At 37.7% G+C, this 22,447-nt stretch overlaps 1 protein-coding gene across 2 annotated transcripts in view; it reads right to left on the bottom strand.

Annotated features, from left to right (window-relative positions):
* Positions 1–20,975, bottom strand: part of EMC2 (ER membrane protein complex subunit 2) — a 43,608-nt gene extending 22,633 nt beyond the window's left edge. Inside the window, exons 1-5 of one of the 2 annotated variants that reach the window (XM_074898531.1) lie at positions 20,872–20,975; positions 14,159–14,272; positions 10,743–10,807; positions 6,339–6,424; positions 3,474–3,531 (exon numbers count right to left, since the gene is read on the bottom strand). In XM_074898531.1, the coding sequence (XP_074754632.1) occupies positions 3,474–3,531; positions 6,339–6,424; positions 10,743–10,807; positions 14,159–14,272; positions 20,872–20,959 (411 nt within the window). In that variant the 5' untranslated portion in view covers positions 20,960–20,975. Of the gene's footprint in view, positions 1–3,473; positions 3,532–6,338; positions 6,425–10,742; positions 10,808–14,158; positions 14,273–18,740; positions 18,862–20,871 lie in introns of those variants that run through there. The other variant, XM_074898533.1, reaches the window with a different exon arrangement.
* Positions 20,976–22,447: the final 1,472 nt, after the last annotated feature.

The following is a 22,447-nucleotide window of genomic DNA, read 5'->3' on the forward strand; positions in this document are numbered from 1 at the left end:
AAAAAAAGCAGCACCCAAGACTTAAATGTTAATACAAATCCCTCTCTTCTGATCTCCTACCCAGCCTTCAAGTCATCTGTTCCACTACATCTGACCCGACCTCTCCTGTTAACTAACCACCTAATCTCTCATTACGTGTCCCTCTCTCTTTTGATCCTCACAGTTCTGCTTGCTTCTCTTTTGACTCAGTTCCTTCTGGATGTATTTTCCCTTCTCCTGCTTATCACTTGGGTGCAACTCAGAAAAGAATTGAGTCTCCCTACTTTCTGCCCCTTTCCCACATCCCTACAGCCATGAGGAGCAACTGCAAGAAAGTCATGCTTAGTTTAGTCTCTGTATCCTGATCACACTCAATACAAATGGGATTTTAAGAAGACGTATTTAATAAAAATTCCAGCAGTCTCTACTGAGAACATGAAGCAAAGATTTTCAAATATCTGTAACTTAGACAGTTTGGTTGTTTTTCTCATAGTATAATAAAAGCTGCATTCTACCAAGAGCTCTTTTCCTGTTAGTATCCAAGGCTTCCCTCCAAAACAGAGCAGGATGAGGATTTCTCAATGAAATACATTAACAGCAAAAACAACACAAAATCCTTTCTACCAATTCTGCTAAAAAAACAATGTCTCCTTATTTTGTTCTAAGAAACAGACTGAAGATTTTATCTGAAGATCTACAAACAACTCAGCTACTGATTGGCACCAGTATAAAGATCTTCAATTAGATACTACGTTAAATTTAAATGAATAAGAAAGTCCCTACAATGGAAAATGTTATGCAGCCTTAATAACAGAGTAATCTGTCAGCTACAACTTTAATAAGCCTTCATTTCAACCAAAATGGAGAAGAATGGAAAAGGTTCCCATTCTTATGCTATTACAATGCACACAAGTTGTGCTTTTCACAGGATTTACATTTCCTTCATTAAAGTCTGTACAGAAGGGACACTACTACTCCATGCCTACACACTTTGAAAGAATGAAACACAACCTCCAAAGTGACATTAACATTGCTCCACTGTCAAATGAGTCATCTTTTTCAGCAAGTAAGTTCATAGTGAGATTAAACATTGAGAGATGATCATCTTTTAAAAACAGAGTACTTTAAATTCGATCCTAAGAAATTAAATAAAATAATTAGTGTTATCTGGATTTCTGAGGTTTGTGTGTAACAAGACCTCATCTCAAATTGTAAATGTCCATTACATAATTTGAGTTCCAAGTTCACTTTTCAAAATGAGAAAGTCTGCTAGGTGTCTAAAATAAGTAAATATTTGGAAAAGATTTTTCCATATTTCTATTTGAAACTGTCAGTCGATGCAAGGTATGATTTTTATATGATTCGTGTGAACAAATGTCTATGTTTTACTTACAGCACTTGCCAAAACGTTTAATGTATATAAGCAACTCCATGTGTCAGCAAACCAGAAGAAATTGCTATAAGGTAAGGTGCCAAGACAAACTCAGCAACAGTTTCTTTTCTAAAATCTTGAAATATTTATTTTACTACAGCACCCACATGTGTGCATGAAAATAATTAACAGGTAAAAGACACAAAGAAATCTGCACATGACAAGTTATGAAAACTATCTATTTTACTTTCACTCTTCACATGCAAGGCTTAGCCAACCTATTCTATAGTTATATAGCAAGGAACCTTTGCTTTGCATTTAACACTTCACTTCTGTTCTCAGATTTTAAGAAATCCAATAGATCATGCAGCTGTTCTAATATTTACATCTTATGCTCCTAAATATTACCATTTTATGGATCTTTATGATTTTGTTATGATTTAGAATCCAAATTAGGTAACAGTTATGCATATTACTTATTTCAATATATCATTTTGTTCTATAAAACTATCCAGCAAAACCACTCAGATGACGTTAGCCATGTTGAGTCAGCTGAAGAGTAAAACTGACAAAAATGCACACTTCAAAGATCTGTGGTCAACAGAAATCATTGTAATATGGTGCTCCCTTTTCCACTGGCTTCAGCAAAAGGTCATAAAATGTGCACTGAGGTGACGTATTCTTGTGGTTTCACTGTAGATAGGTTCCATCTTGTTTTAACATCACTTTGAACACTTACTGCCTCCGAAACACTTTAGGCCATATACTGATAAAATCCATCAACATTTACTGCAGACAGCTATGCACCTTGTGCTCTTTACTTCTACTCAGAAAGCAGTATAGACTTTCAAAGGACAACTGCAGATGAGCTACATCTGTCTTGTAGAACATAGTTCAAGTAGTACTGCTCTAGGGAGAGCAAAAAATAGGAGTGATCAACTGAAACAGTTCTTTCAACTGTTGCACACAAAATATAAGTTCTATCACTGCTGAAAGACACAGACTTTAACCTACCACTGTCATCCAAATGTTTGACTTGCTATTAATGTTTGAAGATGTGCTGCCTTGAAAGTAACTTTCTGGTTCGGTGGTTTTAGGTGGTTTTTTGGTTGTTGAGTTGATGGATTTATTTTAAATTTGTTTTGTGGGGGTTTTTTTAATGGTTTGCTTGGTTGAAATTATGGCGCTTTATCTATATCGAGCTCTGGTAGATCCTAGATACCCCCCAGTTATCTGTGTTTCTGTGGGTCTTCCCCTCCTGAATGGCAGACCACATCAAATAAGCTGACTGGAGAAAGGCAGAGGTTCAAAACGCACCAAAGAATGTTTATACAAAACTGCCAAAACATCTGCAATAGCCCAAGTATTACATTTACATAGAAGTTTACCCAATAAAGAGAACCAGTTCCTTGAAACCAAGTAACACAGACAAATAGATACCCTCAAACAATGATTAATAATTAACTGACTTTGTAACATGATGTAAAAATTTTGAACTCCATAGTTTCATGTTTCTAGTTTTATCCTTGTGGAAAAAAATGCTTGAAAATGTATTGCTACAAGTTTCCCTAGACTTTCATTTTGGCACCTAATAGCTCAAGGTGGTTTACACAAGTATTCAAAAAAAATGCTTGAAAGTACAGTGTCTCAGATTTTAGTTTTTATGATTGGCAAGCTTTATAGTATTTTGATTCAAAAGCTAGTAAAATATTTCAGACAATAAAACGAAATAACTGCTATTCAAGCATTAACTGAGTGTATTCATACTTAATCTTTAAGTAAGATTAAGCATTAGGAAGACAGAAGACACATAGCAGACTATATTGGTCCTTTAAATACTGAACATTCATGGCAAATGTAAGAAATGTAAGAAAGGCCCAATCTAAACCCTACTAAGACTGCCCTCTTCTACATACAAGGTTTAAGCAAGTATTACATCACACCTTATCATGAAATGAATCTCATTTGTTCTAATGAAGGCAACATAGGTTATTATACTTGGTAACTAAAGGAAACAATTACAGTAATACAGATACACATTTTTCCACAGTGAAACCCACAAAATGTTATCACAATTTCAAACAACAAACCACTGCAGTTCAGAAAAATCTTTTAAACTTACTGTGTTAGTTGAATCTTCTTGTAAAATTCTATCGTATAACTGGATAGCATCATCATACCTGTTCAAAGAAATAATTTGCATTAATTTTGCTAAAACAGAAACTCCTGACTTTCTGACTGACCTTGCAACAGTTAATAACCTTCCTGCACTTTTTATACCAAATATATTTAAGCAAACTATATTCATACAAAATTCTCGAGTGCTAAATATGAATAGCAGTATTTTATGTCACCAAGTGAAAAAATTACACAGTAATTGCTTCATGGAATACTGTTTCAGCAGCAACTTACATATTTCACACTGAATTTTTTATTCTTGTATCTGTTCTCTCTTTTTCTATACCCAATAGTTCCAATCATCATATCCCAAATCTCCTTTCCACCTCTCCCAAGAAACAGAAACCCCAAAATTTGAAAGACCGTTTAAAATAATGATTTTTCACTTCACTGTTGTAATTTAAAACTTCATGTAAGTTTCTTCTGTTTTTATAAAAGTATAAGCAGCTGCATAGTGTAAACTGGGGGGATTCACACAAGAGCCCACCCCTAGACTATACCATAAATGAAAGAAGATGTTTTCCACCATCACAACATAGGTTTTATTAATTAATTCTGCTATTTGAAGTATGCTCAAAAAAGGTTATTCCAGCTGCTATAAATGCTTTAAACCTTCTGGGAAACAGATCTGTGTGTTCAGCCAGCTGTGTACATGACCCAAACTGGACAAATGAAATAATTCAATTCAAAACACATTTGACTACACAGCTGTTATGCTATCACCACATAACTAGAGCATACTTTGTGTCTTCATGTATAGTTTGACACATAGTTTTTCAGAGGTATTGCTGACTGATTTTGATGCTACACATCCCCTTCTCATCTTGGACACCCATTTACATACTCTCAATGTTCCCTAAGCACTGCTGACATTAACATAGCTCAGCTATCCAGTCCAGTTACCATAAGGTATGATAACAAACATGAAATGAAGTAGAAAAGCAGAAACAAGTAGAAGGTGACAGCTACAGGCTTGAACAGACATGATGTAAAATGCTGTATTCATGTTCCCTGTTAGTTGGTACTTTATCCAATGTGTTTTGTAAGACTGGACATGATGGCCATAACCCCATTTTAGAGGGTGAAGTTCCAGAGTATTGTTCTTTTCATTAGCAAAGATCTACAGGAATGTTCTTCACTGTTTCCTCTTCCTGATGGGGAAGGAAGGATCTTATCAACACCCAGAAGTCACTCAGAATTTAACAAGAAGCTTATTTCTTCAGTTGAAAATGTGATCACTCCAGCCTAAGTCTCCCTAGGCTTCATTTATCGTCAGTGGAGAGAGACAGACTTCTCCAGGGCACAGCTCAGAGCACCAGCAGATGGGTTCCTGTTCAAGACAACCCAGAGCTGAAGCCTCTTTCTCCTCTGACTTCTGGAGAAAATCTATGAAGACAAAACCTCAGCTTTTGTTCCCCTGATATTCCAATCTCAATGATCTAACTTGACAGTTTGTCAAGAATTTTTATGAGCAGTTTTGGAAAACTGGGGCTCAATCTCACTTCACTGCTGAAACAACATATAACTTTTGTGTTCCAGTCACATCCCGCAAAGATCTGTTCCCATGCAATAACATCTTTGATGCAATCACATTAGCCTGAACAGAATTATGATCTTTTACACTTCTGAATAGGTTTTGGGAAGGGGAGATATCTGCTGACATTCTCTCACTGTCTTCCTATGCTACATCAAATGAAGACAGAAAGAGAGCTAAGTTTAATGGAAACTGTTCATAAATGTGTATTTGATATAAAGTGAGTGTGAAACATGGAACATCTAGTTGGCCTGAGAGTGCTCCTGTGGTTGTGGAATCTAGTTATTCACTTTTTAGTCCAAGCAACGAGCATTCATTGGTGGCTCATACTGAGTAACATTTTGAAAGATAATTTTGCAAGGATGCAATGCATGAACAACATCTGCTTAATAAATACATTTTTTAAAAAGGTATTTAGGGGTTTACTTCTAAGTTCCAATTCCTTCATATAAAGATGACCCAGAAGTTCCAAATCTCACCAAATCTGTATGCAAAATGTGGCATGGAATAGATTTGCTACCATTCAAAGGCACTGGAAGCTGGGAGTACTTCTCAACACTCAAGACAAGTGCATTAGAACAGAATGTTGTTATCAAAGATGTATCCAAAGGAGAAAGGGAGGCAATAAATATCAACCTCAAGCCCTGAGGTCATTTCCTCATGAAAAACTGTGAGGTTTTAAGCGGTTCATTATTTTAATAATTCCTGTTAAATTTAGTTTGTTATAACACTTCCGTAGTTCATTTTAACAGGTTTTGCCATTCTAGTCCACATGCATTTTTGAGTTGTTTCTATAGCTAACTCTAAAGATTTAATCCTTCTAAAGCTCTACTCAATTTATCCACACTCAGAAAACAAGGGAAAAGAGCTACATCCTGCAGTAATTAGGAGCACAGAAGAACAACAAAGGCAAAAAAATGCTGGCACTGATTTTCACATGCTACTCTAGCTCTGTGAGATGAAACGTATACCTCTGAGACTTTGTTTAAAAAGTGCCTAGTGTTTTACTGTATAATAACTTATGCTGTGGAGTTAAGAGATCTTTTTAATCTATTAAGTATGATGGGAACCTGCAAAAATGTAACACATGTAATACACGCAAAAATGTAATAAAAGTGTCTAAACATTATAATATGATCATGCACATAATTATTTTCTATAAAGAAACTACACAGCATTGCTCCACTGTGTTTTCATAGTGCCTGAGTTCCTTTTTAAGAAATAGCAAGCACCTTTCCTGACAGAAAGTACATGGTTTTTAAACTCAGGTTTTACCTTTCCATAGCTTCAAATCTCATTCCAGTTAATCTTTTAACTCTGTGGCTCCCAGGAAACTGACGCCTTAGCTCCTGAAGACAAAACTATACAAATAAAACCAAAAAATACTATTGTGAATATAATTATCTACATGGAAGCTGGAAGAAAACAAAACAAACCAAAAAGCAGCCTTTGGATGATGATGAGTTCAATGATCTGAAATGGCACTTCTAAGTAAAAGCAAATACCAATTTTTTAAATAACCAATAACATGTATCCATAAAGAGATCTCAGAAACTGCAGCTTTGTCTGTTAGAAGAAAAATTCTAAGAAAAATTTTCCATACAGGTCATTAGATAGTCAGGCCTTCTTGGAAAGAGTTATTTGTCCAGAAAATTAAACTCACCTGCTAAAACAGTTCTGATACTATTAAAACTTGAAGGCTACTTAGTTGCCTCATACTAACACAAGACAGTAAAAAAACAAAATAAAGATGGTAAGAGCTTATGTGATAGTTCTTTAATAAATGGGTATCTTACAATGGAATAAACTATGCTAATACTATGCTCTGTATTTATTTTTAAAATAAAAATTGAAATCCAAAGAAAATGTTTGCCACTGGCCTGGGTTGAGCCTGCTGACAGAACAGGCATAGCATCTAACTCTGAAATCAGTGAGACACCTGGGCTGGATAAAAGAAATTCATCACAGGCAGATTTCTCTGGATTAGCAAAAAAAAAAAGTTTGGTAGAGAGATTGAGTCACAACTTCCCCAGAGCAAACTAACCATATCATGAATGTGGCTAGATAGCACTGCAAAATTTGTAACTAACTGACTCATTACAGTGCGGGGCAGGACAGCTCCCAGGCTCTCAAAAAGACCAGTGGTTTGAATCACATTAAAAGCTTCATACAGAATCCTCCTTTTTCAGGCATTTATTTTATACAACTCAGTTTATAAACTTGTTCTTCATACCTAGCAAAGGCCTACCTACATAATCTGTTCCATCTCATCACATCCACTGGGCAAAGGAAACAAATCAGTGAAAATCAGTTAGGTTCCCTCTCTGTAGGTAAACAGGTTGCTAGCGCACAGCAAAGAGAAATATTCACATCTCTCCATATGCAAAAAAACAGAGAAGGAAGAGAGAAAGGAAAGAGTAATCAAAGAAGTAATTCTGAGCCTCAAGTAAGCACAGAATATTTTCATCATTATCATGTTAGTTTCCAATGAACCAAGATCTCAACAATGCAATTTTATATAACAAGACTCAGGGTTAGTACAGAAAGTTTACTGGCACTGAGTGATGTATGGGTGAACTGCTGCTACTCTGGACAACAAACTGTCATGAAAAACTACATGTACTTAGCAGCATGTTACATAACTGAACTAATACATGTTCTTAAGAGACAGGAAAATTTACATAAAACGACAGAAAAGTAGTTTCATTCCAGCTTTTACAATCCAAACAACCTTCTAGATTTTAAAAAGAACTTTTGCAGACATTAAATCCACCTGTGGCTCAGTGATCTGGGAATCCCAAAGGTCAGTGATTTTCAGTATAAAAACATACACTGATTTTCTCCAATAAAATTTTTAAATGGCAAAAATTGTAACATTTGCAGTAATACTAAACTCCACAATCTACAGATGGACTTCTACACCTAGAAGAACAATATAAAAAAAGCTGATGAAGTCACACTGAAGTGCAGGAGTACTACAAAACCAGAATTGTTCACATTAGGTCTGATTACACAAGCATTCAACCGAATACAGCACTCACAAGGGTAAAATAAACTGTAGATTAAGACATCAGACACAACAAAGTGACATGAAAAGTTGTGAGACAGTCATGAACAACTCACTGCAACTCTTTTGAAAAAAGTGCATGAATAAACTACACCAGCCAAATCTTCAAAATGTTCTGCACTCAGCAGCACTCAATGTTCTCTTTTTAAATTTAACCTGTAATCCCCATAATCATTTGTGCTACTGAGGAATGGTTCTGCATTATGTCAATAATCTACTTTCTAGATTCTCTCAGAAACTCAGCAGTTACAATGGCAAATCTCATCTGTATGTGAAACTTTAATTTGCAGTTAATTTGCTTGCTGACTTTTTAATCACACAGGTTTTAATTTTAAAGGTCTAACAAAGGCAAAGAAATATAAACCTGGACTTCAGCATGTAAAACACTGCTAATATAACTGCCTGCCAACAGTAGGTGACTTCACTAAAACACGCACATGAAAGAACTGGCTGATTGCAGTAAGGTCTTGCATTACCCATAGTCATTTTGTGCAGGACAGAGAGGACAACAGTAATAGAAAGAGGAAAGAAAAAGAAAAAACAAAAGTCAGATAAATGGCTCTAAAAACCACCTCAGACTCCTTATTTGGAGCAGATGAGTCCTATCCCCCTAAGCAATATGCATCACAGCTATCAAAAGCTCACTGCTAAAAACAGAAGTTCCAAAGCTGTTTGTCTACCTTGGGGCTACAACTGTAGCAAAAAGCCAAAACATGATGTTGTTTGAACTAACTACTTCTTTATTATAAATCAATCAGATTGAAAAAAAAAAAAACACAAAAAAATACCAAACAAAAAAAAAACAATTAAGTTTCCCTCTAAGCTTTTAACCTCCTGAGCCGCTTATAAAATGTTGCACTCCATCTCAAGCAATATTCCTTAGAGGGCACAGAAACTAAAATTTAAAATCCCTGCCAGGGTTAGTAAAAATAAATAGTGTTTCACAACTGATCTTTCAACACTGGCTCCCTCAACGATTTTGTGAAAGTCTTCCTAAAAAGACCCTGAAAATAAAGACCAAAACTTGTTTTAGATATAAATCAGAGTACAGAAATATATTTATTCAAACAGTAAATCTATTTGGTTTTGTTTAAACAGACAGCTATACTACAACAGCATTTTCTTCTGAGGAACAAAAGAAAGGGAAGTTCAGTGGGTTCATGACAAGTTCAGCGTGTTATGCTGCATTTTCCAGTGTACTCCATTTTACCATATACTTATGGGATGCAAGATAAACTTGTCTAGTTCTGCCTACATTCAATTTGCCCTTCTCCCAACTACATCCTCTAGTCTGACCCCTTGTATATCACAGACCATTAAGTTTCACCCAGATGACATCATATGAAGCTCAAAGACTTTATGGGGTATTTTGCCATCTGACAGAGAACAAGGCACTGAAAGAGTAATCCCCATGAAAGACCTGAACTCCTGAAAATACCTTTTTTCTCAGAATAAACTCAAGCTTGCTGGCTTTCAGGGCATAAAACAAGCTCATGTTTTTTTTCCAGGGTTTTGTGAAGGAGGGATGAAAAGATTATAAAAATTAGCCTGCAAACCACACTTTTGCCTCTTCAGTTGCTGCCTTTACAGGATTAGCTAAACTTTGCTAGGTTTTTTGTTTGTTTCGGTGCTTTTTCATTTTTAACCTACTGAACAGGTGTTACAGTTCTAAATAAACTCATCTAAATTGTTATTTGTATAATTCAAATAAATTTGCACAATACAAATTGACTAAACCCAACTATCCATTAAAAATATTTTTATCAAGAATCACTGAATAATTTGTATTGCAAGGGGCCTTTCGAGGTTACCTGCTCCAAATCCCCACTCAAAACAGAGCCAGCTACCAAGTCAGTGCAGGGCCATGTCCCAATCCATTTCTGAGCATTTCCAAAGCAGATTCCACAGCTTCTCTGCGCCACTTGTTCCAAATGTTCACTAACCTCACTGTTAAATTTTTTTTCCTAATACCTAATTAGAATTTCCTTTGTTGCAGCTTAGGTCTCTCACATTATATGTCTTTTGTTGCACATCTACAAAAATCTGTCTTCACCTTCTTTATACCTTCCCATTAGTACAAAAATAGCAATAAAAAACCTTCTTAGCTTTCTCAAGACTTAGTAAACCCAGACCCAGACCCACCTCCCAGCCTTTCCTTATACATTATGCAGTCCAGCTCCTTATTCATCTTGAAGACTTGCTCCAACATGTCAATGACTTTCTTTGATGATAGCCAACATGATATATAATATGACAGGACATTTTACCTCAAAACGTTCAAAAAAACAATATAATTTGAGAGGTTTTCAATAAACACACAGTCTCTGTAAAATATGGCAACTTTAATATTATTCTTGACATTTAGCCCACACCAGAGTAGCTGTAAATATTTTCATGGCTATTGGAAGAGACATGATCTGTCTAAACAAAAGTTACACATTAGAGAAGGTGGGTGGAGGCAGTTTCTTCCCAGCAGTGTATTTCTCGATAGATATTCTACAAGTCCAAGCTATGGAGTTCAGAATATCCTGTAACTGTCCAAAGAACTATCTGGAAGAGACACCCAGGAAGAAAATTTAAGGTTTAAGGGAAAAGTCAGCTTGAAAACTTACCAATGCCAAATCATCTCGACTGCAGTCCAGGGCAGCAATCATCACCTGTTCATATATTATCCAAACTGGACACAAAAGAGACATTAAATGTAGATATATTTTTTTTAAGATAATGGGAAACACCTACAATGTAAATAAGATTAATGAATTGTCCATATATTTTTTTCCCTTCTACTCCTGTGGATCAGTACTGAAACAGGGCCATTTTAAAAAACTGCTGGAATTAATTAAAAATGCATTTAAGCAATTTTATTGCTTTTAGTAACAAAGTAGCTTTTGACATCTTGAAAGGCTAAAAAGCTCTAATTCTCTCCTCTTCCTAACATAATAGCTGCAGTCTTCTAAGCAGATCCCATTAGGACTTGCTCTCTGATCAGACCTGGGGAACAGCCACTTGGACTAGAAAGAAAACAAATTCCCCTTAACTGTTTCATTGCTGCATTGCTGAAAGTCCTACAAATGTAGCCTTCTTCCTGGAGTTGAACAATTTCTCTAAATACTGACAGATCACATTATTTCCGTTCTAGGCCTACCAAGTTCTTGAACATAAAGAACTTAACAATGTAGCTACACAAGCTGCGCAAAAGGGAGGTTATGGTAAAGTGGAACATGTAACGCAAATATTAGAAGTACTAAGTGTTTTGAACTAATGTAAATACAATCAGGTGCAACTCAGTTATTTCACAGAACTGAAACAGAAGCAATGTCTTCCAAAATAAAATTATAAAATAAACCCAAACAAATAAAATAACAAAGGCCCCATTAAAAAGTTTCTACAATATGAATTTCCACTGGTTTTTAAAGAAAATACTATTTCTTTCTAAGTATACAAAAGAGAAACAGGCATTAACTTGCCTGTAACCCCTCTTCCGCACTGGAACTATCTGTAAGACATATATTCTATTTTATTATATAATGTGTACATTTTTCCACGAATGTAAAAATACATACATAAATACAGGCAAAATACAGATAATACATAGCCATGATAAAAATTATGTTTTTCAAAAAAGTTCTAAACACAATAATAAAGTACTTTTGTAGTTTATGAAATGGCTCTCCCCACTCGATCAAACCTCTAGTTTGATACTCTTAACCCTAGCACAGGTTAGTGTCAGGTATTAGGCAAAAGAACATCTGTAAGAGAATCAAGTAACCAGTCCAGAGGGATGTGGTTTTTTAAATCTGTATTAGGGCTTTCCTGTTCATGCTTAAAAAACCCAACAAAAGAACCCAAAGGTCTTACTCCTCTACGTTGAAGTCCAACTCTATAGCTTTGAACTACTGATTGTCCATAAGAAAATCTCAAATTTTCATTAAAATTATGATGTGGATAATAGTAACCTAACCCCCTTGACTGAATTCTCAGTAAGTTATTTTTAAAAACTCTAATAATGGTAATTTTTTTCCCCCAATTACATCGGGTGTCTTCTGCCTGAGAAGGCAGGTTACAGAGATACCCAGATAATCTACCCCATTGCATTCATTATTTCCCCTTCTATATGCATTCTGAAATCAGCCAACGTAGTATCCAGATATTGAAAACACATGAAGCAACAAGACTAACATCCCTCACATCCAACTCATTCACCTTCCATGGCTACCCAAGAAAGAATTCTAGGTCTACTGCAGGTGTTTGGGTTTTTGTTGGTGGTTTTTGTTTGTTTGCTTTTAAAAATTGTATACAGTTGCCATGCTGATACTTTTTTTTAAAAAATAAACAGAATCCAAACATGCAAATAGATTCCAGATACTTTTATGGATTGGCGAAGAACCTCAGGAACATTGCAGCTAATTTATCTAACGAATCCTGAATGTCATGTTTATGAAAGAATAAAATACCTGTATCTTGAAAAGAAGGACAAACTCAACACTGACAAGAAAGGAATGTCTGAGCCTGTATTACCAAGAGCTGTGTTTCAGAAAAGCATCAGTAAGATCTGAGAGGGTTATCAAGTTCGTCAATAACTTCTTACTTAAATACAATTCTCATAAATTACTAGTAACATGGTAAGAAGAAAGTAAAATCAGGGTTAATTCTCCAAGTCCTACTACAACAGAAGGAAGCTCCCACAACTCTCTTGCAGGTGGGTGTATTAAGCCTACCCATGCAGTCTGAAAACAAGCCTATTTTTCACAGCGCAAGACCCCCTCACAGTGCAGTATCTTCTTCAGGCACTGATTCTCCAAACACTCTTCACGACTTACTGCTATGCACAGGGGTGTCTTCAATACATGGTGCTTCACGTATATTATCCATGTATTTACACCCACAAAAGTACAACATTTGCAGTGGCCAAGTTCCTTACAACAGAAAGAACTCCAGAGCAGAATTACAGCTTGGAGGGTGCAAGTCAGAACCAGAGCAAAGCATCAATATAAAACAAATCTCACCTGCCAAACCCCAAACCCAGCACCAAAAGATTCCTCACCTGACAAGAAAAAGAGGCAAAGTGTCTTTCTGAAATGACTATACGGATTTTAATACCTGGAACGCTGTATGAAGTTAGGTATTTGAAATTAAAGTTTACTTACTAAAGTTGAACAAAGTTAATCATATGGAATAATGTAACTTTTATTTGTAAATATAATGCACTACTGTCGTTGCTAAAATCCACTTCTGACTATATAACAGCAGTTAATAATATGGAGTAACTACAAGAGAAATGCATTAAAGAATGTCTGTGCTAAATCACCTGAATTATAAAAAAAGGAAAAAGAAGAAAGAAGAATGAGCATTAAAATAAAAAACCTGTGTGAGATTAATATGCAAACTTATCTGATCTTGATAGCACTTTGTTATACTTTGTTTTATTTAATGCTTACAGTAAAGAGTTCTACTGTACTGTGCATGTTTCTAAACAATTCCTTTTTAGTGAGAAAGTTATATCCAAGCTTCTGTCTACAGAAATTAGTGTAAAGTAGTTAAAATCCCCTGAAAATAGTAATTTAATGGATAGTAGAAGCCTAGATTTACAGTCAACTGTAATATCACAAATTAAATTATAATAAAACCAGCCTTAACATTAATTCCTGTCGTATGTATGACTCGATTAAGGAATAGCCTTCTCTGTTGTAAAAATATACTTTTTGATTTTTGCTGCAATGTTGAAGAACAGAGAATCACTCAAATGACAGCTAGATAATAGTTTCACTGAGTTTTCACGTAATGGTCTAACTACTAATATAGCAAACTAACAGTTCTATTAGGTAATTTTTCCATCTGTTTTCCACTGCAGCCCATATTTGGGAAAGAAATTAATCTAGGAATTCTGGAAGCCTATTACACGAAGAAAGTAATACATATTTCATCAACATCAGCAGATACAGAAGGCAACACAGACATATAGAACAGGTTGAAAAGAAAAAACAAAAACAGACAATGGAAGTTTTAAAAATAATTACTGTTTACTTACTATCATCTCCAAGTTTAGATGCATATTCATTAATTAACTCTTCTCCAACATCCACTATTTGTTCACTGTTTCGGTAGTTTTCTTCCCTCCATTTCCTCATTTTATCACGCATATCTAGGGGCAAAGAGGAGTTAAAAAAGAAAAAAAAAAATTAAGGTTTCCAGATAGTAATGGAATTTTATTTATGGAAAATATGAAGAATGGGTTTAGAGAGCAACAGATCTAAAAATGTGACTTCTACTAATATAAGAGAACTCCTAGAGAACAGATAGGTGTACTAGACCTCTGAAACCGTATCACACAAACCATGCTCATGCTCTCATTCAGTTGATTCGGCTTCTAAGTTTACCCACTCTCAGGTTAGTAACATATGCAGTAAGAAACCCCTTATACCTAGTTATGTAATAAATAATAAAATTTAATGAACATTACCAGTGAGAGATTTCTCCCGAGTATTTTCACACTTGTATTTTCAAACAGTACTAAAATTGCATTGCTGCTCCAGGTGAATAAATTTTCACTTAAAATATTAGAAAAACTATGATAACTCAATCACTGCTCATGCTTGTCATTGCAAGCAAAATGCTGTGAACTTTCACTCTGAAAAGAATCTACACAATCCCACGGAAAGAAGCTGCTAAAAAGGTAGACATGAAAGTGAAGGCTTTCTATACCAGGTAAGTGTCCAAAGGTATAAAAATTATCACTATCTAGGTAAGATAGAAAAGATGGTTTATTTTAGTGTTAGGATTTTTGTTTCAAGAGTACATTTACTATGGATCAGATCTCCAAGAAATCAGGCATACTCATGAAGTCAGCTAGAGAGCACTACCTAGCCTAGGTTTTATTTATCCTCTGGATCAGGAAAATGCTAAGAATGTGATTTTATAGACACATACACATTTATATACATGTAGATACTCCATATACACGAACAAATTTTGAGGAAAGTTAAGAAAAATAGTTTTTGTTACTAGATAGTGGCTTTATTAATACGAAGGTATCACAACAACTGTTGCCAATATTTTTTTTCAAACTTTATAACAGCTGGAAAAACAAACACAACAATAGATCTAAACACTATCAGTTTTTCTTGCACTTCAAAACGCATAGTTAATGTAACTGACAGTTAAAAACTAAGCACTGAACTTTCTTCCATATACCTGAAGTGATCTCAGATCATTCATAAGACTATTACTGCTACATTTTGTATTTTGAAATTCAATCAAAACCACCACAGGGTTACATTTCATATGCATGGGTAAAGTTAAATGGTTCTAGACACATCGTGGTCCCTGGAAATTCAAAGTTAGACAGCAAGAATGTGAGAGAACACAAACATTCACAAAAGCTGGCAAGTTAAAACACATAAAAATAAATAAGCTGTCTGATTTCTACCCACTCGTTTACTTGGAAATTATCAATGCCTTCACTCCAGTGTGATTCCAAATGGAACAGTGTCTCAATTATGTATTAACAGAATGCATAGCTACTGTTGATCACCCAAGTACAGCATTTACAGCAATGGAAAAAAACTGCAGAGAATAGTATATCAGCTGATGACCGAAAACAAAGAAAAAATAATGTTCTCATTAATGTGAACCTATTGGGAGGCTTGTTAGTTTTAGAAATAATGAATTTTAAGTAAAAGGTAGAAGAAAGAAAATGCTAAAAACTGCAGTAAAACTTAGGCAAGGCTTTTTACAATGTTGTCAAACTTAATGAATTTTTTTACTAAGAAAGCTGTCGAAAGAGTCAGCCAATAATTTAAGTCTTGCAGGCAAATCTACACACAGCATGTAATACAAGGTTGGGCAACTGGGGATTTTAGAAGAAAAAAAAAATGTTACAGAAATGTCTAGTTTTAATTACAATTACTCCTGTCACCTGTATTTGTTACATTTGCTTTAGTCTTAGGTTCTTTTAAATTAGCAAGTTATGCACATATAAATCAAAATATTACCAGATCAAAGGAGAAGACACACTTGCCACAATGTTCCTAAAAACATGCAAGCAGTCTACATCAAGCCAAAAGAAATAACGTGTTTTATTTTTGTGTCAACTGTCAAGGCATCAGTTAATTTGGCTTGAGCAACCAGATATGAAGCAACTCTCTTAACATTACTTGTTTAGTTGGATCACAGTTTTAAAGTCCTGGATATCTAAAAGCACCTGATAAAATGAAGGTAGTTACCCCTTTTAGTGGAGACATACATTGCATACTCCAAAATGTTGCCGTGACATATAACTGCTACCACGGGCAGTCACTGCGGGACCCCATAGCCATTACCTTTCTAGAGCTCATTCGTGTATTGTTCTTCTCTTACAGACACCAAATCTTCCACTACACCTCAGCTCCACCCACTCTCACCTTACAAAATAAATCAAACCAAAAACCTCACAAATCCACCAATTCAGTAAGTTTACCTAAAAGCCCAGGGTGTTGGCCTGGCGACGGCTCTCTGTGGGTCTGCAGACCCCCGGCCTCACTCGGATGCCTGACTGGTGCTTTGCAGGTGCAGGCAGAGGCAAAGGCAGCTCAGCTGGGCGCTGCGGATGCTGCCTCTTACCACAACTCAGCTTTCAGAGTGGACTCAACTAAAATCTCAACACCTCACCTTTGCCTCCTGTAATCCCATAAATTCATATATAAAGTCCAGAGTAAGTGATCTGTCCCTTTGATTACAACTGAAAATTAGGAATACCTAAAAGCAAGCAAGCGCAGCACAGAACACAACAAAACCACCTCAGCAACGCTTAACTGCACACAGATTGTGTATGATAGAGACGAAATGTTACTGTTTCCTATTTCTTAGAGTCTTTCCATACAAACTAAATATGAATTCAGTTTCTAAGACATAGGAAGGAACCAATTTTGTCATTTAAAGTGGAGTCTAATGTCTAGTGACATTAAAGACAGAAGTGTTCAGTTTTTAAATTTGTTTGGGATTTTCTTTGTTATGTATCATGTTCCCTGATAAAGATATTTGCAAGAAAAAGGTCTCACATATACAGACTGTTAAAATTCATCTTATAAGGCATTTCATATTTTCAAAAATTACAAATAATTCCTTGAAAAAAGTCTCACATAAACATGTAACAAAAACTTAATGTGCCACTACTTAAGTGGCACAATTTTAATACAGAAAATATGAATACAAATTTAAAGATCCAGAAGACTTAAGCAACAATCATCATGAGCTATTAAAAATCGTACATAATAGTCTTTTCACTTGTTTTCAATTTATATTAAAAGAAATCTAGTTCAGAGAATATAGATCCCTTTCTCTTTCTGGTTTTGATACCCAGTGAAGAATTATGGACTGAAACAAAAGTTGCTGCTCCAGCATTCAAAGATTTCCAAAAAGCTCGTCTACCACATGCCAAAAGTCACTGCTTCATCTTAGCTGGGTTTGAGATCTTAATGCTATTATGCTTCAGTGCAAGGTAGAGAAAGAAAAGAAAACCTGCTTTATTTTGTCCAATTCTGACAATATGTCAGATGAATTTTCTGTGAAAGCCAATTGTTGTTTTATTAGTTCCTGACTACCATGACTGCTTCTTGTTTGCATATCACACAAATTCTTCACAGGCAATCTAAACTGTGTGCTCCAAAACCTGCTCCTAAAATGAAGTTATACAGGTGTCTTTTTTTTATTTATTTGGGTTTTTTCATATTTCCACTCACAGGTCAAATTCATCTTTAATGTATCACTGAAACCATATTAAATACTTATGAATGGTCTCTATAAAGTTCTACATAGCTTAAAAGACTCCTATAAGAAGCTTCACAGTTAAAACTGATGTGCTAACCTACCACATCATGCTTCTTTGCCAGACCTGAAATTTTGGCTCCCTGTCATTCCATGTAGTTTCTAGTTCTTATAAATATGAAGGAATCGGGAAATATAATGCCACTTTCTACAGGATAATTAGCAACAGTGACCAAAAGAAAATGAGCAACAAATCACCTTTGCCTCAAATAAACTGTAAAATATGTAATGCATATCCATATAAGCATTTCTTTTAATACTACTACATTATAATAACTCTGAAACCATGTCTGGATCATCTAAGCCCACTGAAGTTAAATGAGAGGTTTTTGTACTCCACAGATTTCAAAATACACTTTAAAGCTCAAGATATAGCAGCAAAATAAAGAAAGAAACAGAAAGACAACAGCTTCAACAGTGGAAAACAAGTTATTTTCAGTTATCTTTCCTAACCACCTGTACAATGCCATTTACCTAACATAAAATTTAATCATGGTTAAACTCCCACCTTTGTGACAAAGATCCTGAGTGAAAAGCGAAGCAAGGTACAAACTATATTTAATTTGTCTCATTCTTCTTTCCATACCTCCAATCAGAGTTTCATCTTTGTGAGCAATATGTAAGCAAAAACCATCTTGTTCAGAAAGCACTGAGTATATGAAGGACATCTTTCAAATGAATACCATATACCTGGTTTCACAGAAATGAAGCATTTTGGACAAATTCAACATGATCTACATTAAATTCCTAGAACTGTGTTCAAGTTCTTTGCTAGGGATTAGGTCACAACGCTGCTGGTATCACCTCACCTACAAAAAGCCTAATTGCAGCAGGGATCTGTTAAATTACACATGGAGAACAGAGAAAAGCCTTCTTCTCCAAGAAGAGTCTTTACATGGTCTGTTGCAGAACTCCATTCATTTTCACTTTATCTTGCACCCCTTAAAATAGAGAGAAAAAGTACAGAATTTTTCACATGTGTGATTCTAAAGTGGAGACAGCCCCTTGTACCAACACAGATCTTCCCCTACGCTCCAACACTTTCATCCGGACATAAACTGGAAGATATCAACTGACAAGTCGATATGATAAAACTGCCTAGCTGGTCTCCAAAAATTTCTTGTTCAACATACCATATGCAAAATGATGCACCTTGCCCAATGCCACAAATGTCAATCAAAACTCTTGGAAACAGAATATGGACGTTATTTCTAAAGCGTAGGATGCCCACCTCAGTATGAATTAGCCAAGTCAACAAGCAGTAAGCTTGAGCATCCTATACCTGGCCTTTAGAAGATAAAAACACCACCTCTGCAATACTCTAAACCAAACCAATCTAGAGCTAAATGTACAGAAACGTAACCACAGTCCACACATCCTATGAAAAATCTCATTTCCCCTTCCTATCACTGACTGACACCTGAGAATAACAGGAGGAAAGAAACCCTAAATCTCTGGGGTTTCTAACAATGTACGTTCAAGCAAAATAAAAGCTGGAGAAGTTCTTTACACAAGCTGTTTTAGAGCGACTTCTGGGAAAGCCTATAAATAACACCAGTAATGCTCCATACAACTTCTCTTCCCGTACAGTGGCCTGGCTGCTCTCTACCCAAGCGGAGCTTCACAACCACTATACTTTTTCACAAGAGATATAAAAGAATGAACCAAGATACTCCCCAAGTGCTAAATTTGTCTAATGACAACACAGTGATGCAACCAAATATCAGACCAAAACTACCTATAAACCAATCACCAGACACACTGCAAGAAAGCCCTCTTCATCCTTAATCATTCAATTACAGCACTATTTTCTTCAATCCCAGCTGAAATATTTTCTAAAATAGATGCAATTTTAGATGAAAATGGAATATTTCAAATTCCACTTTGTTTTGCTTCAGAATCCTACAGAAAAAAAGCGCAAGAAAGACAGTATGGGGACTATTTCTGATGGGCAAGTTACTGCCATCTGTTAAAATACATCTCATGCAATGTTCCTTCTATCTCCATACCACAAAACCAAACTAACCAATAATCTATGATCAGGGAATTATTTCTCAGTGATTTCTTCACAGATTAGTAGTAAATAAATAAAAAATAAAGATCACACAGCTTCAGTCTCCATTATCTTCTCTAGTGTACAATGTTTGTAACGTATGGGACCACCTAGCTAAAGGTTCCCCTTTCACAGCCAAAATTATGGAGAAGCATTCATTTACTCCTGACAGGAGACTGTAATGGGCTCGGGTGCTGTATGAACTCACATTTGAACAGGTGCTACTTATGGGAGAAGAGCTATTGAGAATGTCAGGTAAACGTCAAAAAGCGATGCTATATGAAATAATCATTATGTTCAAACAGATATGAAAGCTATAACGACCTGGAGAGCAGGATTTTCAAAACCTTTTATATCACTTCAGAGCTTCTGAGAGTTCCTCCACCAGGTTTTAGGAAAGCATAAGGTACTTTTCAGGCGCTCAAAAATGTGAGCTATGACACGAACTGCTGACCCAACCACGGGTGAGCGCCGTACCAGTACCGGAGAGGTCGGGAAGCAGGGCCGGGAGGAACGCCCCGCCGCCGGCCTCCGGGGATACGGCGCTCCGTCCCCGCAAGGCCGAGGCAGCGGCTGGAGGGCCCCCGCCCGCCCCGGCGCTCGGGAGAGCACTCCAGCAGGGCAGCTGCCCCCACCGCGCACCGGCGACGGGCACGGGCCCTCCCTCTCCGCTCCCGGGGCGACGTGCATGTTACGGGCCGGCGGACCCGCGGACACCGGCCGCGGCCCGAGGCGCCCGGCGACTGCCGGAACCGCCGGTCCCGCCTGGGGACCGCCACCGCGGGGCTGGCCCGGGCCCGCCGCGCAGCGGCTCAGGGGGCGCCGCGCAGGTGGGGGCGCCGCTGCCGAGGGTCGGGCGGGCGGCCGCGGGCTGGGCGCGACGTTACCTTCCCAAGTCACGTCGTACATCTCCGACACCTTCGCCATCTTGGCGGCCGCCCGCGTGACGCGCCGCGTGACGGGCCCGGCCGTCATTGGCGGGAGGGCGGGCGGCGCCCCGCCGCGGGACGGCCCGGCCCGGCCCCACACGGCGCCCCGGCCCGGCTCGGCCCGGTCCGGCGGGGCGCGGCGGGGGTGCCGGGGCCCGCCTGACGCCCGCCCGATCTTGGCGGGGCCGCTGCGGGGCTCCGACCGCCCTCAGGGGCGCGAGTCCCCGAAGAACCGTAGCTGGCAGGGGCAGGGAGGTCAGAGGCTGGCGCTTGTCCCGTCGTGGCCTCGGGGGTTTGGTTTGTTTAATCTGCGTCTGCTTGGAGCGGGCAGTGACCCGGGGAGACGTGTGATCCCCTTGCTCGTGGCACCCTGTGCTTCTCGAGCCCGCGGCCGGAGGGGCCTGGTTTAGCGGAATTAAAACACCCAGAGCCTAAACTGGAGGTGGCACTAAAGGCTGCAGATGAATTTCTCCTGTTTTATCATCCACATAAACTTCCCAAGTCCAGTTCGCGTGGCTCGAAGTTTTACACCCTGCATACACGACGCATGAGGAGGCGCCTGCTTTGGTTTGGTTTCAGCTTGCGAGCCGCTGGTGCGTTTCAGGCCCTTGGGCTCCTGGAGACGGGGATGACGAACCATCCGCTTCTGCGCCTTTGCTCCAGCCCCGCGGGTGCAGTGAGCCGCCACAGAGACACATCTCCGGCCATGAGTCAGAGAAGCCCCGGGCGGGCCTACAGCGGGGAGCAGGGCTCTGCCCACCTCTGTCTCCTCACCAAGCGTTTCTTTTCCAACAGTGTGGCTTCTGCTGACCACCCGTCACGGAGATGGTTTCTTAGTAAAGGCGGCTCCCGATTTCAATACAGTATACTTGTTAAGAAATAAATCTATCCCTGCTGAAGATGTTCAGAAAATGGCAATGGAGTTTTAACTTCATGTATGCTAAAGAACCTAGTTTCTAAAAAGTTGAGTTTTATCACCAGAAACTTACCTGTGTCTGACCCTCAACTCTGACAAAATCGCTTCTGGAAAGTGCCTCAGACTCCATATTCAAAATTAATCCCCTAGCTCCATAGCATATAGACCCTAGTATCAAGAAAACTGGTGCTGTATTTATTGTGTTGCTTCCTCTGAACTAGAATAAACTACTAATTCTTTATACAATCTACAGTGTAATTACATGTAATGACTTTAACAGCCAAAAGGCCTCAACTGGAATTCAAATGATAGTCTAGAAAGGCTGTGTATGCCTAATTTTTCTTCCCTCGAAGGTGGTTTTTGGTCTTCTAAGTCTTTGAATTGTTTAGACCTTGCACAGTACTGTTGTACTTCCAGCTAATTTTACAGTGCCAGTGTCTGCATTATCTGAACACTTCCAAAAATATTTATGTATTTATTCCCAGAGTATTCCTATGAGTAGGGAACTATTACTCCTGCTTTACAAGTAAAGGAATGAATGCAGATGGTTACATGCCAGATCCATAAAGGATTTAGCACACACCTGCTCTGCACATTACAGGGTAACGCTGAAATAGC

Source organism: Athene noctua, chromosome 2 (genome assembly GCF_965140245.1).
Source record: "Athene noctua chromosome 2, bAthNoc1.hap1.1, whole genome shotgun sequence".
Taxonomy (NCBI): Eukaryota; Metazoa; Chordata; class Aves; order Strigiformes; family Strigidae; genus Athene; species Athene noctua.